This window comes from Thalassophryne amazonica, chromosome 19 (assembly GCF_902500255.1).
Source record: "Thalassophryne amazonica chromosome 19, fThaAma1.1, whole genome shotgun sequence".
NCBI classification, from domain to species: domain Eukaryota; kingdom Metazoa; phylum Chordata; class Actinopteri; order Batrachoidiformes; family Batrachoididae; genus Thalassophryne; species Thalassophryne amazonica.
Window position 1 is genome coordinate 53,452,185 of NC_047121.1, and position 18,618 is coordinate 53,470,802.

The following is an 18,618-nucleotide window of genomic DNA, read 5'->3' on the forward strand; positions in this document are numbered from 1 at the left end:
GAAATGTTACTCGTATTATGCAGATTAATACTTTTAAATATAAACAGAAATATCCTAAAATGTAAAACTGTAAAGGTGTTTTAAATGGGGTAATACAGTGAAGATTTAAGAATGATTTAGTCATTGTTTCCTGACGTGACCCAGTCAGAAACAAAATTATTTCTCTGGAAACTGCTCTTAAAACTGCACTAAATCACCCCATTAAAAACATCTTCTACAATACTGCATTTTATGATATCTCTGTCGATATTTAAAAGTATTAATCTGCATAATAAGTAATAGTTCAGTTTCCGAGATGTTTTTGGGTTTTAGAATCCAGCAATTAATTTGCATGACTCTGGACCATGATGTGTTCACTGAGGCCCTCTTCAGGTTGTGGCATCCGAGGTAACAGACACACTGAGTTAGCTCCAAGTCCCAGAATGCATCTGATATTCAGGAAGAAGTTCTCCTTCCTCAAAAGCACTCGGACTTGTTTAGTTTTTGCAGATTTTACACCTCGGCAGCAGATATGGACCAACACCACGGTAATGTGGACGACCATCTGGAGCCTGAATATCACACCTGCTGTCTGAGAATCTGACGTCCACCACATAAAACAGGCGCTGCCTAAAAATTCAGACAGTTAATTTTCACATGCCAACATACCCGACAGATAGTGCATGCACGATAAGAAAGCCATGTGAAAATGACACGACGTCTGCCGCGCGGTGCTGCCGCACGCTTTCCATGTCAAAACACAATGTGTGTCCAAATCCAATAGAGTGGAAAAGTGCAATTCCGTATTGATTTCAGTGCTGCTGCAGATCGATCAAAGCTGGAACGAAGAGGAAGAACAAGATAAGACATGCTTCCATTCTATTCATCACACACTGATAAGAGGGCTGTGCTGACATCCACGGCTGGTGTTTGTCAGCCGGATCTCTTAAGTGTCAGTGAATGATCTCACACACACACACACACACACACACACACACACACACACACACACACACACACACACACACACACACAGCTGTTTAACACAGAAGCTTATATTCGTAGGAAAGTAATCGCATGGAAAGATGTTCGCGGTGCGATGGCGATTGAGGGATGCGGAGAAAGCAGCGTGTTTGAAGTCAGTCAGATAGCGTGAAAAGCCCGGCCTGTCGTTTGATATTCATTAGCATGTGTAGGCGTGGAAGAAGAGTGGAGACACTGAGGTGAGAGCGGAAAAACAGGTGTGCTGTGGAGACGAAGAGATTAATATGGAAAGAGAAGAGAGATGATGTAAAGTGGGCAAAAGATAGAAAAGTGCAAATGTGATGGTAAAAGAAAAGTGTCAGGAAGATGAAGGGAGGAGAGGGTCTGTGGTTTGGATGATTTCTCACCTGTCCCACTCAGTGGATATCCAGGAGACGGAGAGAAGACCTGTGAGGCAAAGTCCTCAAAGGTCATGACCTCTCTGTGGTTCTGAACGATGGCCTCCAAGTAGAGCGCCCGCTCCTCGTAGCTGGACGGCTCGCATTAAGGAACAAAACGCACTGGAAAGAACATCAGGAAATCAAGACATTCAGCAGAACTGATGGGTGTCAATCTAATCAATCTGGAAGAGCTCACTTTGGGAAGAAAACCTTTGGAGTTTCCCTGTTGCCTTATTTCATAGTAACAACACTCAGTGTTTTTTTTAACCAGCCCCTCAATTTGGGCTTTTTGTGCATTGTTGCATTGCACTTTTATTATTGGCATTTATTCTTTTATTATTCAAATTGATTTTGTTTGGTGCTTTGATTCCTGAGAAAGCTACATATTTATTAGTGGTACGTACTGAACACTAAGCAAAACAAATATCCGGTGCGATCACTATTTAACCTTAACGTTATGTTTCACATATTTGTCTGTAATCAGGTTTTTCTTAATCTAAATACATCTGTTGACTGTAATACATTATTTAATAAAAAAAACTCTTTTTTTTTTTTTTTTTTAACTAAAATGGAGAAATGTCCAATTTTAATAATAATAAAGTAAAACACATTTCTGTAGAAATGTTAGTGTGCATTCAAGGCCAGTTCTTATCTGAGTTTATGCACAGATGAGCAGCGGTTCATGGACCTGCCATGGGTCCTGGACAGAAACCTCACAGACAGGTCCATTCCCACCTCTAGAAAGTAATCATTGATCTGCTGCAGCTCGGTTAACTGTGGGTGTCCCCTTGACCTTTTTCCAAGTTCTGGGGCCCTCAGCACTGAGGCACCTGCGTGCTGGATCAAACCCAGAGACGTGCACCTCTTGACCGAAATGTGGTAGCTGATGTTCTCTCATAATGCAAGTGATAGTCCTCATTTGAGTCTCCCCAAGTACCCGTTCATGTGACACGAAGTCATTCCAGCAGTACCCAAAGATCCTCTGGAGAAGCCTTGCACCAAAGACATCTAGTTGTTGCCTGAGGACCAGGACCCCAAAACACATGGATATTAATTCATTTGAAAAGGTATTAGCATCCACCCAACACCTCTGTCCAGGGACCTCATGACTCCACAAGCTCTCCAGAGGCTTCTCATAATCTCAAAGGCTGAAAACCTGGAGCCATGAATGTCACTCCTCAGTTCAACACTTTTACAGCATACAGATACACTTCTGATGGCTGAGTCCAGGAAATCAATGAAAGCCTGGACCTTAGTCTTGATCCAGGAAAACTGCAAATCCAGACACTCTGACTCCTCACTCAGCTTCTCAAGTGTTGCAATCAAGATACCTACAGACTCCATCAGGATCACAGCATCTTCTGTGAAGGTTAGTAAACCTTTCATCATGAACAAAAGCACCTAACGTGCTTTTTTCATTATTTTTGAGTCATCCCAGGTAAAAAAAAGAAAAAAAAAAAGAAAAAAAGAAAATTGAACCAAGAACTACACACGGAGTAAAACATAATAATCACACTTGCTAACGTAAGAAGACCATCCCTTTGTGCACGGCTTCTTTCACCGTTTTGGTTTGTGCTACATATTCAGGGCAGAATCCAGAAGCAGAGGTGGAACAATCAGGCGCGCCACAAAGCCCCAGATGAGAAAGCAGACTCCAAAATAATCATACAACAAGAAAGAATGCATCCCTACTGGCGTGATGCGCCCAATCTCTCCTCGCAGCTCTCTAACAGAACCCCTGCTGCAGGCAGCATTTTTAGGACCACCCCGACGTGCTGCCTGCCACTTCTCCATGCCATCACGGCCAAAATTGCAGCCATTTGAAATTCAGAGTGACGAGCAGTGACAGGAGCCTGAACAACCAGTGTGCACGATGGATTACTGGATTTGAAATGGGAGGAAGGGGGGAAACAACCTTAAAAATGGCTACAAATCACTCTGATGTCCATTATATCATTATCGTAACTACATCATCTGCTGTGGAATGGAGGGTAGTACTGGATAAAACACAGAGTCTGATAACATCATTTTCGCGACGTGTGTATGTTCAAGAACGTCTCTGTAATTACTCTGACAGATTATTCACAGTTTTTTTTCCCCCCAATACACAACACCTGACAAACTGTCTGCACAGAACTCGATTCACTCAACACAGAAGTATCTATGCCCTCACGCCGTTATCACTGCCAGAGTGCAGTGGCACTAAAGCTGAACCCGGCTGAAGTGAGATAGGCTGGACCGGGCCGAGCGCCTCTGGTCTGGGCTAGATAGATAAGACGAGACAGTGCCTGGGCAGAGGGCCTGCGGTGGGCACATGCCACCACAGCAGGGGCCAAAGCAGCCATGACCGATGGTTTTAGAGAGAGCTGTGGCAAAACGGGGGTGAGGGGCACCTGAGTCGGGACACACCAGAGGGTATGGCGAGGAACTGCTCACAGATAGACAGAGGGCAAGATGAGATGAGGACCAGGTGATGGAGAAAGACAAGTTTATACACTTTAAGACATGCAATCAGTAAGACCACACGTTGGATTGTTCAGACATGTGCTACCTCTGGAACAATAAAATGACTTCTTGAGTGACAGAGAGCCTTCTTTACAAACACACGTCAGGTTTGAGGTGGAACTCTTCAGTGTTCCACATGTTACTTGCAGGATTTGTGAAATACACTTTGCAAGAAATCACAATTAAAACTCATTTCTTTGGTGCAATTACAGTGTTTGGCCACCTGTCTGTGGGGGGGCTCTAATTTCTTTGTAAGTTTATGACTGTGGTCTTGCGGTTTCTACTTCCTGTTTGGTTTGTATGCTAGCAGCAGACACATTTTTTCTATCAGCAGCAGGCAGAGGTTTATGATGAAAGCATCGTTTTCTTCAAGACAGTAAGTGAAATGGTTCAATGTTAAACTACGGCGCTTACAAATCTTGAAATTCAATGACTTAAAGAGTTGTCTGACATGTTGACCAGGTTCTGACAAGTTCTTCCATCATGGCGACTTTACGTGTAACAAAGATGGGCGTCGTTATTTTTTTACTTTACCCACAAAAACAAACTAAAAACCTGCCTGAGGGAAACCTACCCAGTGGAACAGTCACTCATCTTCCTCACTGTGGCTACAAGAAGTCCAGTCTGTTCAGTCCAACGCGTTTCTCTCCGTAAAAAGTAAACTGGCTGCACATATCAATCGCGTGCCTGCTTTCATGCTAATTGCAACATGCCTGTCCAGGGGTTGTGTTACAGCAGAAGTAGGTAATTATTTAATGACGCCTGCAGCATGGAGGTCCATAAAACATGGTTTCTCCATGTTTTCATGAAATTCCTCCGAAAACCCACTCATGAAACTGACGGAGTTATACCCTTATACCCTATTTGGGAAGGTGGGACCAACCAACTGACCGACCTCACCACGTCATACTCCCCATTCAGGCCTTTAAGCAGTGGGGGATAAAAACCAGTTAAAATCAATTAGCAATTTTATTTTATATTTCAGTTGAAAGAAAAAAAAAAAAAAAAAAGCAAAAACAGAACTTAAAATAACCATGCTGCACAAATGGAGAACAAGGACTTGTTCTATATAAAGTGATGAAAATGTCAATCCCAGTTTGATGCCAGTTTTTTATTTATTAATTTTTAAATGTTCATATTGTTCACGTAATGGAAAGAGAGTTTTAAAATGTGTCAAACAATACTTCCAAGATCATGGCTTTTATTTATTTTTAAGAGCCAGCATTTCCATTTCAGATTTGTGAAGCAGCATGAAATTAAAAGCATAAATGCATTTTTCCTCTGAAGCCCTGCGTGCGCGCTCAACAGCCATCGCCACACATGCAACGTCACTGTTTTCTGTCACTTACTGGAAACAGTGTGGGACAAAGAGTGGGCATCCCAGGCTCTACTGCCATGGCAACCTGGGTCATAGCTTTGTGTGGGTCATTTCCAAGGTTTTATAGATAAGAGACAAAGAAGAAAAAACAAAAATCTGAAAAAATCAGAACAAAATGTGCCCGGATAAGTTATACATGGGGGAGAAAATACGCAGAAGACTAAATGTTAATAAATGAGCAAAGGTGCACGAAAACCTACAAATGAAAGACAAGAAAGCAAAGAGAGAGAGAGAGAGGGAGAGAAGCTCAGCACAGCGTGGGTCAACAGAGCCATATGGCTGTCCATTATCAGAGATGCAGATGACTGGAGGCCTGTTATTGAGATTCCTAAAGCAAATATTGACTCCAGCTGGAGCAGATGCTCTCTGACTCCGACACACGCCTCTCCTCCAATACTTCCTTCCGCTGCCTTCCATCTAAGTTAGACAAATGGATTACAGTGAGTGAGGGGGAAAAAATTAAAACAAAATAAAGGTAGACAGTGTTGGATTATTGAGACAAGGTAAAAACCCATCATATGATGGGTAGAGAGGGATGGAGGATAAAAGCTATTTGGGAGTCGAGATAAAATACGAGGCAACAATCAGCTCACTTTAGTAAATGTACGATGCTATACGTGGGTTTAAAAAAAAAGATAATGCAGTGCAGAGAGACGGGCTGCACGGCGAGCAGCAATCTTGCCTCCTCTCTCGCACTCCCGCATCTTTCTGGTTGGCTCTAATTATGAAGCCATCGGCACAGCTTGTTCCCCTGCATATGCACAGATGCTGCTGCTGCCGCCGCCATGCAGTAACTTAATCAAGAGACACGTCCAGATCAGTTACGCAAGTCCCTGTCAGGGAGATTCAGCCCGCTGACAGCGACCTACTACTTTGAGGGGAAAACACTAAACTGCACCGACTGCCAAGGTTGTGACAAAATTCTAAATGGCACATTTAAGACATGCTTGTGGAATAATATTCATCTAAAATGCAGCAATTCTACAAGCTGTGGTGCAGATTCACTCTGATTAATAGCACAGCAAAACAAAAAACTAGAGGTCAGTGCGAACACTCAAAAATATCATCCCACGCTGCCACACTAGATGCTTGCATGCGTCATATGTTGTTTGTCGACAGTGAAAAACAAACTTACTCTTAGAATAAGTCTGTGAAAAACAGTTTTTTCCACAGTTTAAGTTGTGCTTGAGGAGAAATTCTATCCTTCCGGCAAACCTTCACATCTTAAATCTCAAGAATAGTAAAACTCTCAAAATTGAAATTTTTATAGATTAATGCTGTGAGGTAAAAGCTCTGGGTGCAAAAAAAACAAAAAACAAAAAACCCAAAACAAAAACAAAAGAAAACAAAAACAAAACATTAAAAAAAAACAAAACAGGCATTTATGACATTTATAAATGCCTTTTGCCTGAATTTTGGATTTCACATGTAGGAAATGTACCAGAATCGTCCAGAAATGTTCACATCACCTGCTAGACGGTGACAAAAGTTGCTGAAATGTGCTGCAGTGTTAAGCTTCGGCCAAAATATGATGGGTTAACAGCCAAAAACCAACTTGTGTCCCTTGCCCTGTGTTGTGAAAGTGTAGGAACACAGACCCACAACAGGGGGCGCAAATGAACGGACAATGGAGGAAGTCAAATAACAACACTTTACTGTTGTGAATAAGCACAACAAACACAGCAGATTACAATAATAGACAAAGAAGTCAATTCACAAAATGTGTCACGTGGGCAGGCTCGAAGATAAGAGACGTCTGTCCAAAGCAGAACCGGAACCACACGATTTCCTCTGCCACCGAGCCCCGGGAATACTGGAGCCGCCAAGTCCCGAACTCCCAGGTGGCCACTGCCTCCGCTTGTCGGATCTGGTACTGCTGGCGAGGAACAAAAACAGTTAAATGTGGGTGCGTTTGCACCCAGCAACACGTATGGTGGGAAAACCACCTCCACCTCTCGTCGGAAGAAATGTCTGCTATCCAACGCACAAGGTAACAAAGTATTAATGTCAGAAACACAGTCGGCTGAGTACTTTACCTCCTTGGTAGAGCGATATCTCGGCAAAGAGGTGGAGATGTCGTCTTGCTGATATACCACTGCAGATCAGATGATTGGTGACAGCTGTCGTAGGTGATAAGTGACAGCCGTCACCCCGGCTGCTCCTGTGAGGCGGCAGCGCCCTCTGGTGCCTGGAGCCCGCACTCCAGGCAGGGCGCCCTCTGGTGGTGGTGGGCCAGCAGTACCTCCTCTTCAGCGGCCCACACAACACCCTGCGAACATACGATTCCAATTATCACCCTTAATGATGATACTTTCCTTCATGCATATTTTCACCTACCACTGTCGTTTCATCAAAATCCACCAAATGGTTACGGGGAGTTGCGTTCATGAGGTCAATGACACATGATGAAAAGAAAAGAAAAAAAAAATCAAGTTATCTTCCCTTGAAGACGTCAGACTGGACTCATTTTGTTTAATACATTCATACAGTGTGCTACCACTATGTGGAGATTCACTGAAATCCATGAACCAGTTTTAAAAAAATGTTTTGCTTATAAGACTCGTGGACAGACAGAAGGACACACAAGATGATTTCTATATAAACCCCAAAATTCAGGGGGTAAGTATATATACTCAACAAAAATATAAACGCAACACTTTTGGTTTTGCTCCCATTTTGTATGAGATGAACTCAAAGATCTAAAACTTTTTCCACATACACAATATCACCATTTCCCTCAAATATTGTTTACAAACCAGTCGAAATCTGTGATAGTGAGCACTTCTCCTTTGCTGAGATAATCCATCCCACCTCAAAGGTGTGCCATACCAAGATGCTGATTAGACACCATGATTAGTGCACAGGTGTGCCTTAGACTGCCCACAATAAAAGGCCACTCTGAAAGGTGCAGTTTTGTTTTATTGGGGGGGGATACCAGTCAGTATCTGGTGTGACCACCATTTGCCTCATGCAGTGCAACACATCTCCTTCGCATCATCCGTGAAGAGAACACCTCACCAACATGCCAAACGGCAGCGAATGTGAGCATTTCCCCACTCAAATCGGTTCCGACGACGAACTGGAGTCAGGTCGAGACCCCGATGAGGACGGCGAGCATGCAGATGAGCTTCCCTGAGACGGTTTCTGACAGTTTGTGCAGAAATTCTTTGGTTATGCAAACCGATTGTTCCAGCAACTGTCCGAGTGGCTGGTCTCAGACGATCTTGGAGGTGAACATGCTGGATGTGGAGGTCCTGGGCTGGTATGGTTACACGTGGTCTGCGGTTGTGAGGCTGGTTGGATGTAGTGCCAAATTCTCTGAAACGCCTTTGGAGACGGCTTATGGTAGAGAAATGAACATTCAATACACGAGCAACAGCTCTGGTTGACATTCCTGCTGTCAGCATGCCAATTGCATGCTCCCTCAAATCTTGCAACATCTGTGGCATTGTGCTGTGTGATACAACTGCATCTTTCAGAGTGGCCTTTTATTGTGGGCAGTCTAAGGCACACCTGTGCACTAATCATGGTGTCTAATCAGCATCTTGATATGGCACACCTGTGAGGTGGGATGGATTATCTCAGCAAAGGAGAAGTGCTCACTATCACAGATTTAGACTGGTTTGTGAACAATATTTGAGAGAAATGGTGATATTGTATATGTGGAAAAAGTTTTAGATCTTTGAGTTCATCGCATACAAAATGGGAGCAAAACCAAGGTCTGTGATAAAAGTAACAGACCTTATTATTTTTTTCAAAAACCATATGGATTTGAATCACGTGTGATTACATCAGACATGCTTGAACCCTCATGGGCATGCGAGAGTTTTTTCACGCCTGTCGGTTACGTCATTCGCCTGTGGGCAGTCTTTGAGTGAGGAGTTGCCCACCCTCTCGTCGTTTTTTCATTGTTTAGGAATGGCGTCTGTGATAAAAGTAACAGACCTTATTATTTTTTTCAAAAACCATATGGATTTGAATCACGTGTGATTACATCAGACATGCTTGAACCCTCATGGGCATGCGAGAGTTTTTTCACGCCTGTCGGTTACGTCATTCGCCTGTGGGCAGTCTTTGAGTGAGGAGTTGCCCACCCTCTCGTCGTTTTTTCATTGTTTAGGAATGGCTCAGAGACTGCTGCTTTGTTTGATCAAAATTTTTTCAAAACTGTAAGGCACAACTGAGTGGACACCATTCGATAAATTCAGCTGGTTTTCGGTAAAAATTTTAACGGCTGATGAGAGATTTTGGTCTGGTAGTGTCGCTTTAAGGACGGCCCATGGCGCCTGACGGCGATCTGCACTTCGAGGCGGCAGCGTCTCGCCGTTTCAAGTTGAAAACTTGCACATTTCAGGCTCTGTTGACCCAGGAAGTCGTCAGAGAACAGAGAACTTGCAGAAGAAGTCGGCATGAGGAGTTTATTCGGACATTCCATTGTTAACGGACATTTTGTAATGAAAGAATGTGCAGGCAGAGTCGCATGTCGGGCCAGACCCGACCGCGGGGGGCCGCGACAGGAAAAACACCTCCGTTGGAAACCTTAACGGGCAAGTTGGAACATGCCCAAGCTGTTAAACAATTTCTCAGTTACTCACTTGTTGAAAGCCATCAAAAGCGCCAGAATTTTACAAATGGTTTTCAACACGGAGGTGTTTTTCCTGTTGCGGTGCACACAGGTGCACTCACGCATGCGCACGAGGGTTCAAGCATGTCTGACGTAAAAACATATGAATCAAATCCATTTATTTTTTTGAAAAAAATAAAAAGGACCGCTTTTTCATCACAGACCTCATATACACACACACACACACACACACACAGTAGTGTTCAGAATAATAGTAGTGCTATGTGACTAAAAAGATTAATCCAGGTTTTGAGTATATTTCTTATTGTTACATGGGAAAGAAGGTACCAGTAGATTCAGTAGATTCTCACAAATCCAACAAGACCAAGCATTCATGATATGCACACTCTTAAGGCTATGAAATTGGGCTGTTAGTAAAAAAAAAAGTAGAAAAGGGGGTGTTCACAATAATAGTAGTGTGGCATTCAGTCAGTGAGTTTGTCAATTTTGTGGAACAAACAGGTGTGAATCAGGTGTCCCCTATTTAAGGATGAAGCCAGCACCTGTTGAACATGCTTTCCTCTTTGAAAACCTGAGGAAAATGGAACGTTCAAGACATTGTTCAGAAGAACAGCGCAGTTTGATTAAAAAGTTGATTGGAGAGGGGAAAACTTATACGCAGGTGCAAAAAATTATAGGCTGTTGATCTACAATGATCTCCAATGCTTTAAAATGGGAAAAAAAAAAAAAAAAAACAGAGACGCGTGGAAGAAAACGGAAAACAACCATCAAAATGGATAGAAGAATAACCAGAATGGCAAAGGCTCACCCATTGATCAGCACCAGGATGATCAAAGACAGTCTGGAGTTACCTGTAAGTGCTGTGACAGTTAGAAGACGCCTGTGTGAAGCTAATTTATTTGCAAGAATTCCGCACAAAGTCCCTCTGTTAAATAAAAGATGTGCAGAAGAGGTTATAATTTGCCAAAGAACACATCACCTGGCCTAAAGAGAAATGGAGGAATATTTTGTGGACTGATGAGAGTAAAATTGTTCTTTTTGGGTCCAAGGGCCGCAGACAGTTTGTGAGACGACCCCCAAACTCTAAATTCAAGCCACAGTTCACAGTGAAGACAGTGACGCATGGTGGTGCAAGCATCATGATATGGGCATGTTTCTCCTACTATGGTGTTGGGCCTATATATCGCATACCAGGTATCATGGATCAGTTTGGATATGTCAAAATACTTGAAGAGGTCATGTTGCCTTATGCTGAAGAGGACATGCACTTGAAATGGGTGTTTCAACAAGACAATGACCCCACGCACACTAGTAAATGAGCAATATCTTTGTTCCACACCAACAAAATTAATGCCTCGCAGATGTGAACAAATCATGAAAAACTGTAGTTATACAACTAAATACTAGTTTAGTGATTCACAGGATTGCTAAAAAAGCAGTTTGGACATAATAGTTTTGAGTTTGTAGTGTCAACAGCAGATGCTACTATTATTGTGAACACCCCCTTTTCTACTTTTTTTTACTAATAGCCCAATTTCATAGCCTTAAGAATGTGCATATCATGAATGCTTGGTCTTGTTGGATTTGTGAGACTCTACTGGTACCTTGTTTCCCATGTATCAATAAGAAATATACTCAAAACCTGGATTAATCTTTTTAGTCACATAGCACTACTATTATTCTGAACACGTCTGTATGTGTGTGTGTGTGTGTATATATATATACACTCAACAAAAATATAAACGCAACACTTTTGGTTTTGCTCTCATTTTGTATGAGATGAACTCAAAGATCTAAAACTTTTTCCACATACACAATATCACCATTTCCCTCAAATATTGTTCACAAACCAGTCTAAATCTGTGATAGTGAGGACTTCTCCTTTGCTGAGATAATCCAGCCGACCTCACAGGTGTGCCATACCAAGATGCTGATTAGACACCATGATTAGTGCACAGGTGTGCCTTAGACTGCCCACAATAAAAGGCCACTCTGAAAGGTGCAGTTTTGTTTTATTGGGGGGGGATACCAGTCAGTATCTGGTGTGACCACCATTTGCCTCATGCAGTGCAACACATCTCCTTCACATAGAGTTGATCAGGTTGTCAATTGTGGCCTGTGGAATGTTGGTCCACTCCTCTTCAGTGGCTGTGCGAAGTTGCTGGATATTGGCAGGAACTGGTACACGCTGTCGTATACGCCGGTCCAGAGCATCCCAAACATGCTCAATGGGTGACATGTCCGGTGAGTATGCCGGTCATGCAAGAACTGCGACATTTTCAGCTTCCAAGAATTGTGTACTGATCCTTGCAACATGGGGCCGTGCATTATCCTGCTGCAACATGAGGTGATGTTCTTGGATGTATGGCACAACAATGGGCCTCAGGATCTCGTCACGGTATCTCTGTGCATTCAAAATGCCATCAATAAAATGCACCTGTGTTCTTCGTCCATAACAGACGCCTGCCCATACCATAACCTCACCGCCACCATGGGCCACTCAATCCACAACATTGACATCAGAAAACCGCTCACCCACACGACGCCACACACACTGTCTGCCATCTGCCCTGAACAGTGTGAACCGGGATTCATCCGTGAAGAGAACACCTCTCAAACGTGCCAAACACCAGCGAATGTGAGCATTTGCCCACTCAAGTCGGTTACGACGACGAACTGGAGTCAGGTCGAGACCCCGATGAGGACGACGAGCATGCAGATGAGCTTCCCTGAGACGGTTTCTGACAGTTTGTGCAGAAATTCTTTGGTTATGCAAACCGATTGTTTCAGCAGCTGTCCGAGTGGCTGGTCTCAGACAATCTTGGAGGTGAACATGCTGGATGTGGAGGTCCTGGGCTGGTGTGGTTACACGTGGTCTGCGGTTGTGAGGCTGATGGATGTACTGCCAAATTCTCTGAAACGCCTTTGGAGACGGCTTATGGTAGAGAAATAAACATTCAATACATGAGCAACAGCTCTGGTTGACATTCCTGCTGTCAGCATGCCAACTGCACGCTCCCTCAAATCTTGCGACATCTGTGGCATTGTGCTGTGTGATAAAACTGCACCTTTCAGAGTGGCCTTTTATTGTGGGCAGTCTAAGGCACACCTGTGCACTAATCATGGTGTCTAATCAGCATCTTGGTATGGCACACCTGTGAGGTCGGATGGATTATTATGAGTGTGTATATATATATATATATATATATATACATACATACACACATATATATGAAATTAATTATACATTTATTGCTCGGTACATTATTCAGATCCTATTGTCTTAAGGTGCGTTTACACATAACCAAGACGCATTACGAATGTCATTTTTCTGTCATTCGTGGCACATTCCTGACATTCTTAATGTGACTTAACGCATCTGAATAGGTTTCTTAATAGTACGTGTTGGTGCGTGATATTCTTGATATTCATGGAGCATGTTTTTGCCTGTCAAAAAATCTTCCACGAATGTCACACATCACCCTCATTTCGTCTCACGTCGTGGAGGTCGCAACTGAGCGTATTGATCCATCTTGATGAGTAGTGATCCTTAATAGAACGTGACAACGTTCGTAGTGGTTCCTGTGATGGTTCTTGGAGCTCAAACTGTCACGCGTTATTACGAAGTGACACGGAAACTGTCAAGTTTTGACATGACTTCTAACGCGGCGTCACATTTCACTGCGCGCCACCACAAATTAGTTTTCTGTCACGTGCGCACAATTAAACTCGGTTCCAAATGTCGTTCCACAGTTCCTGCTGAAGCTCCTCAGGACCCTCCTGCAGGTGCTCCACCTGCTGTTGTAACTGATGAGCGGGAGAACGAGTCTGAACCAGAGGAGCGAGAGGAGACTCATGTGCAGCCAGACATCTCTGCACCTCCTCCAGTCCGGCGTTTGAAGAAGCGCGTGCACAATTAAACCCTGCTGCATCGCATTCAGTTTGATTGCTGACACCAAGTCGGCTAAAAGTCTCATTTCAGTGCTCTTCAGCGCGCTCCTGCAGGTGTTCCAACTGCTGCATGTGCCTGATGTTTGAGAAAATGCGCGAGACGAGACCCGCATAAAGCCACACGTGGCTCTGTCCTCCTCCTCGTCTCTGCACCACTCCATGGCACAAAGCCCAACTACGCATGCAGTCACAAAGTTCTTTTGAAAAACTGGAGCGATCTGAATTCGGTTGGATGAATATGGGTGTGTGTGTGTTTGTGTCTGTGTGGAGACAATTCACCTCGTTCACAACGTGACAGAACTTAACGATGCGCTGTTACGCGCAATAGCGTGCAACAACGCTGAACACTATTCTTGACCGTGCGTAATGGTTCCTGATAATTCTCCAGCAACACGTGCCATTAATCGTAAGGTGTGGTAACAGGTTGCAGCAGTTCCTGAGGACACCTGACGCCTCTGCCCCGAATCATCACATTCATGATCAGCGAACAAGAATGTGTACTTTGTGGCATTCGTGACTTGTCGTCGTTATGTGTAAATGCAGCATTATATATAATTTGTACATGTTCAGTCAATCCCCTCTAATTTGTCACATGATAATTTCTCAAGCACACAATGGAAATAAGTGTTTATGTTTTATCAGTGTATCATTCATACATTCACCTCTGTATGTTTATATTGATGTTGCACAATAAACTCAATCAATCAACCAAAACAATACTGTATTTCCGATTAAACGCCGTTTGTGGGAGGGTGTGCGTGTGCGCATACATGTGCTTTTCTCTGACCACATGTGATGTGCGTGCACGCTGACGTCTCTGAGGAAATAAAATCCATTCAAGCAACTTCAGAGATCAGGTGGTGATGTTTGGAGGAGTGTGGACTGTGGCCACCATAAAAAGAAAAGAAAATCAGATGTTTTCATGAGTGGCCGTTCTTTTTATTGTGTGCAGTGGCGCCAACTCCTTCTGCGCTACTCGATCCACCAGGGCGGTTTGTTCTGGATTGTACGTACTCACCTAAGTGGACGTTTAGAGGTCAGTTATGCACAATGACACACAAACAGGAGCAGCCACACTGAATAAAGAGCCTCTGAGTGCAGGACACTTCAACATTCACACCGCCATACGTGTTTATGCATATGCATCTGTGGGTGTACGCACGTATGCATGCAAGTGCATGTGTGCTGTGCAGATGGCAGTGAGGGGCAGCACTGGGAGACCAGTGAGGGTCAGGCACCTTTGTGGATCAAAGCCAAGGTCAGGGCAGCTGCAGTGGCCCATGTTCAAGGTGAATGGAGACCTCAGATGGCTGTTCATTAGCAGGGTGCGCCGTCCCTGCTGCACCCCACCGGCCAACCGCCACAGACCCTCATCATCATCTCTCTGTCCTCTTCTCTCTTTGTCCACAGGGACCTGTCCTGAAAATGCCTGTCCACTGGGACCCATTTTGTGCCACACGTAACCCTGCCCGGCACATGCAGACGCACACATGCTCACACACAGGCGTTTGTGCATAAGTAGGCACACAGGCACAGCAAACACTCTCCACCCACATACACTGGTCCCCAAAAGAGCCTATATTAACCTTTGAACTGGTGTCTCTCCAGAGAGCAGCATCGCAGCCATCCAGTCTCACTCTTTGTGTTCTGAGTCACCCTGCAGGCCAAATGCTTCACATCACTACTGGTCAAAGTAAGAGCTCAACTACATTGTTCTTCCATGAATGTGACTAATACAAACAAACACGGGTCGATTCCTGGTTTCACCGCATACCACGTTTTGAAGATGCCACAGTACCAAAACTGTGACGTTTTCCTGTTGACTAGCTGAACCTGAGTGTCTTTTGAAGAATGACAAAGGAGTGCATTTGCCAAAGGTTATCAAACAGTCAAAGTCTCAGACTAGCTTCTGATTAAATGCACATAAGTTGAACCCTCAGTTATGATGACGGTTGTAGCTCCTCATCACTGAATCACACAAACAACAGAGACGTGTAAGCATCATGTTTTCAAAAACTACTTTTTTTCTGAAAAAGAAAAAAAATCTAATTTAACTACAGAATCTGTACTGAGTAGTTAGATACATATATATTTGGACATTGCAAAGTTTAAAACACTGTATGAAACTTGTTTTACAAAACTCGCGTATTCATAATCTGATTTTTTTAAACTCAAATATGCTCTGAAAGACAGCTAAACTAACACTTTCTGTATGTTCAGAGTCACACACATACATCCATGGGTCTAACTGTACATCACACACTATATAAGTTTATGAAAACAGACCAATGGGCTGTAACCCAAGTCTTGAAGAGCACCTGTTCTACATGGTTTCCAGGTCTACCTGGTCCACCCACAGATAATTAGATAATTCTGGCATTTACAATCGCTCGACTGGCTTGGCACACCCGACCGACTTAATCAGCTGTGGAAGGAGCAAGACAAGTCTGAAACAAACAGGGCAGGTGCCTTCCAGGATTGGGGTTGGAGACCCATGAACTAGACCATATTGTCAGAATGGCAAACACGACACCTGATAAACAGATATCATATCACTCATCAGCTGGTAACAGCATCCAATAAAGAAGCACAGTGGCTACACCATCATGTCACAAACTAATTTCTGTTATATGAAGTGGGACAGAATGGTGGGCCTGAAACAGAAACGCACAGATTCAAATACAAACAATAACAAGAATATCAGCTGCAGAGTGCACACAGTCTCAGACAAACATAAAAAAAATATTAAAAAAAAATTCCTTATGCAAGTCGACAGCTGTGGGATCTACATCAAGATCACTATTTACACTGTTTGCCAGACAAAAAAAAAAAAAAAACCCTTCAACAACTCAAATTAAGTTTCCAAGACTACAAAGCTGAAGGACACAAGAGATTTTCAAAAGGAGGTCTGAAAACTTAAATTCTTAAGGCACCTTGACGCTTGCACAAATTTGATTCACGCACTGGCACACAATCTGGCGTGCCAGTGAGTAAACTGTGCGTAAACAGTGTGTGAATTGTGTGCGGCTGCATGCCAACGTACCAAGAAAATGTTGAAATGTTCAAAACTTCTGGAACACATTAATTTTGTGAACGAGTTGTGAGCATTGTACAGCCTATTCAAAAACACTGCGTGTCATTGCGCGCAGTGCATCTGAACGATTATGACGAGATGTTACATCTGTAATAAACATAATTTAACAGACACATTATCTAACTCATGAGAAGGAATGAAAATGCAACTGTTTTACTAATCCTTTACACTCTCTCTCTCTCTCTCTCTCTCTCTCTCTCTCTCTCTCTCTCTCTCTATATATATATATATATATATGATAATGGTTACATACACTTCATAATGCAAAATCTTGGACACATCATCAGTGATAGTACCTGGAGTCATGGGGGGTTTCGGGTCTTTCAACTTCAGACCCCTCGCCCAGGCGACCCGACCGGGAGTGATCAAATCCCGGCCTGTGTCCAAGAAGCCGTCGCCCACTGCTTGTCCCTCCTGATCCACAACCACCGTGAAGCTCTCTCTGCAGCCTCGAATGCTGCAGTGATGGCCTTTCTCTTGCGTGCTCCGGTGATACCCAGGAGGCTATAGGCCTTGCAGAGTGACTTTCCTGCAAAGCCCCTTACTCCAACTTCAACGGGAAGGCACCTTGCATGCCACCCCCGTCTGCGACACTCCACCAGCTCAGCATACTTCTCCCTCTTCCTCTCACTGGCTTCCTTCATTCTCTCCTCCCAGGGCACTGTAAGCTACAGCATAATAACCTGCTTAGATGACTCTGAAAACAGAACGATGTCTGGTCTAAGACTGGTTTCCAAGATGTTTTCAGGAAAGTGAAGCTGTTTCCTCAGGTCCACCCTCAACTGCCAGTCCATCCCTGCACCCAGGAGACCTGTCTGGGCCTTCGGTCGGGCGGGTGGTTGTTCTCCAGCTCACACAAACGAGATTTCCCGCCTTAATGGTTTCAAGCTCTCGCACTGGACTATGGCAGTATTGATGGACTCAGCAACTACTTTCAGCACCTGGTCATGGCGCCAACGATAGCGACCATCCCCCAGCGCTCTGGGGCAGCTGCTGAGGATGTGCTCCAGAGTTCCTCTCCCCTGGCACAAGGGGCATGCTGAGGTATCAGCCTTGCCCCAAGTGAAAAGGTTCGACGGGCTGGGTAGGACATCGTAAACTGACTGGATTAAGAATTTAATGCGGTAGGGTTCTGCCTTCCACAACCCCGGCCACAAGATCTTCCTCTCTATGGCTGCCTCCCATCTGGTCCATGCGCCCTGTTGTCTCAATCCCACCATCTGGCTTGCACGCTGCTCCTCAACCCCAGCTCTCACTTCGCGTTGAACCAGGTCCTGCCTTACCTTGCCCTCAGTTTTGTTATAGTGGATTGTTGGGATAGTACCCAGGCCCGCCCGGCCGATTGCCACAGAACCCACAAGCTCCTTGTGACGCAGCCGTGCTTCTGCCTGGTCCACAGCTTCCTGTGCCTTCCACTTTCTGCCAGTCCTCACCTCAATACCTGCTTGGGATACTTTCATGTCCTTGGAATCCCTATATTGGAGCACCTCTCTTGCTCTGATAACCCTAAACTCCTCAGTAAGGCTTTTGATAGGGAGCGTCAGCTTGGTCTTATTGCCGTAAAGGGCAATGCTGCTCAGGCTTCAAGGTAAGCCCAACCAACGACGCAGATGGCTGCTGATCCTCCTCTCAAACCCTTCCACCGTAGAGATGGGAAACTCATACACGAGCAATGGCCACAGTATTCTAGGCAGATGCCATG

General features: G+C 44.2%; 1 protein-coding gene across 1 annotated transcript in view; it reads right to left on the minus strand.

The window, feature by feature from the left end:
• The window catches only part of ralgapa2 (Ral GTPase activating protein catalytic subunit alpha 2), a 175,037-nt gene that overhangs the window by 15,467 nt on the left and 140,952 nt on the right, over positions 1 to 18,618 (minus strand). The window contains 3 exon segments of the mRNA XM_034195116.1: positions 1,371 to 1,492; positions 17,346 to 17,584; positions 18,200 to 18,466. Coding sequence (XP_034051007.1) covers positions 1,371 to 1,492; positions 17,346 to 17,584; positions 18,200 to 18,466 — 628 coding nt within the window.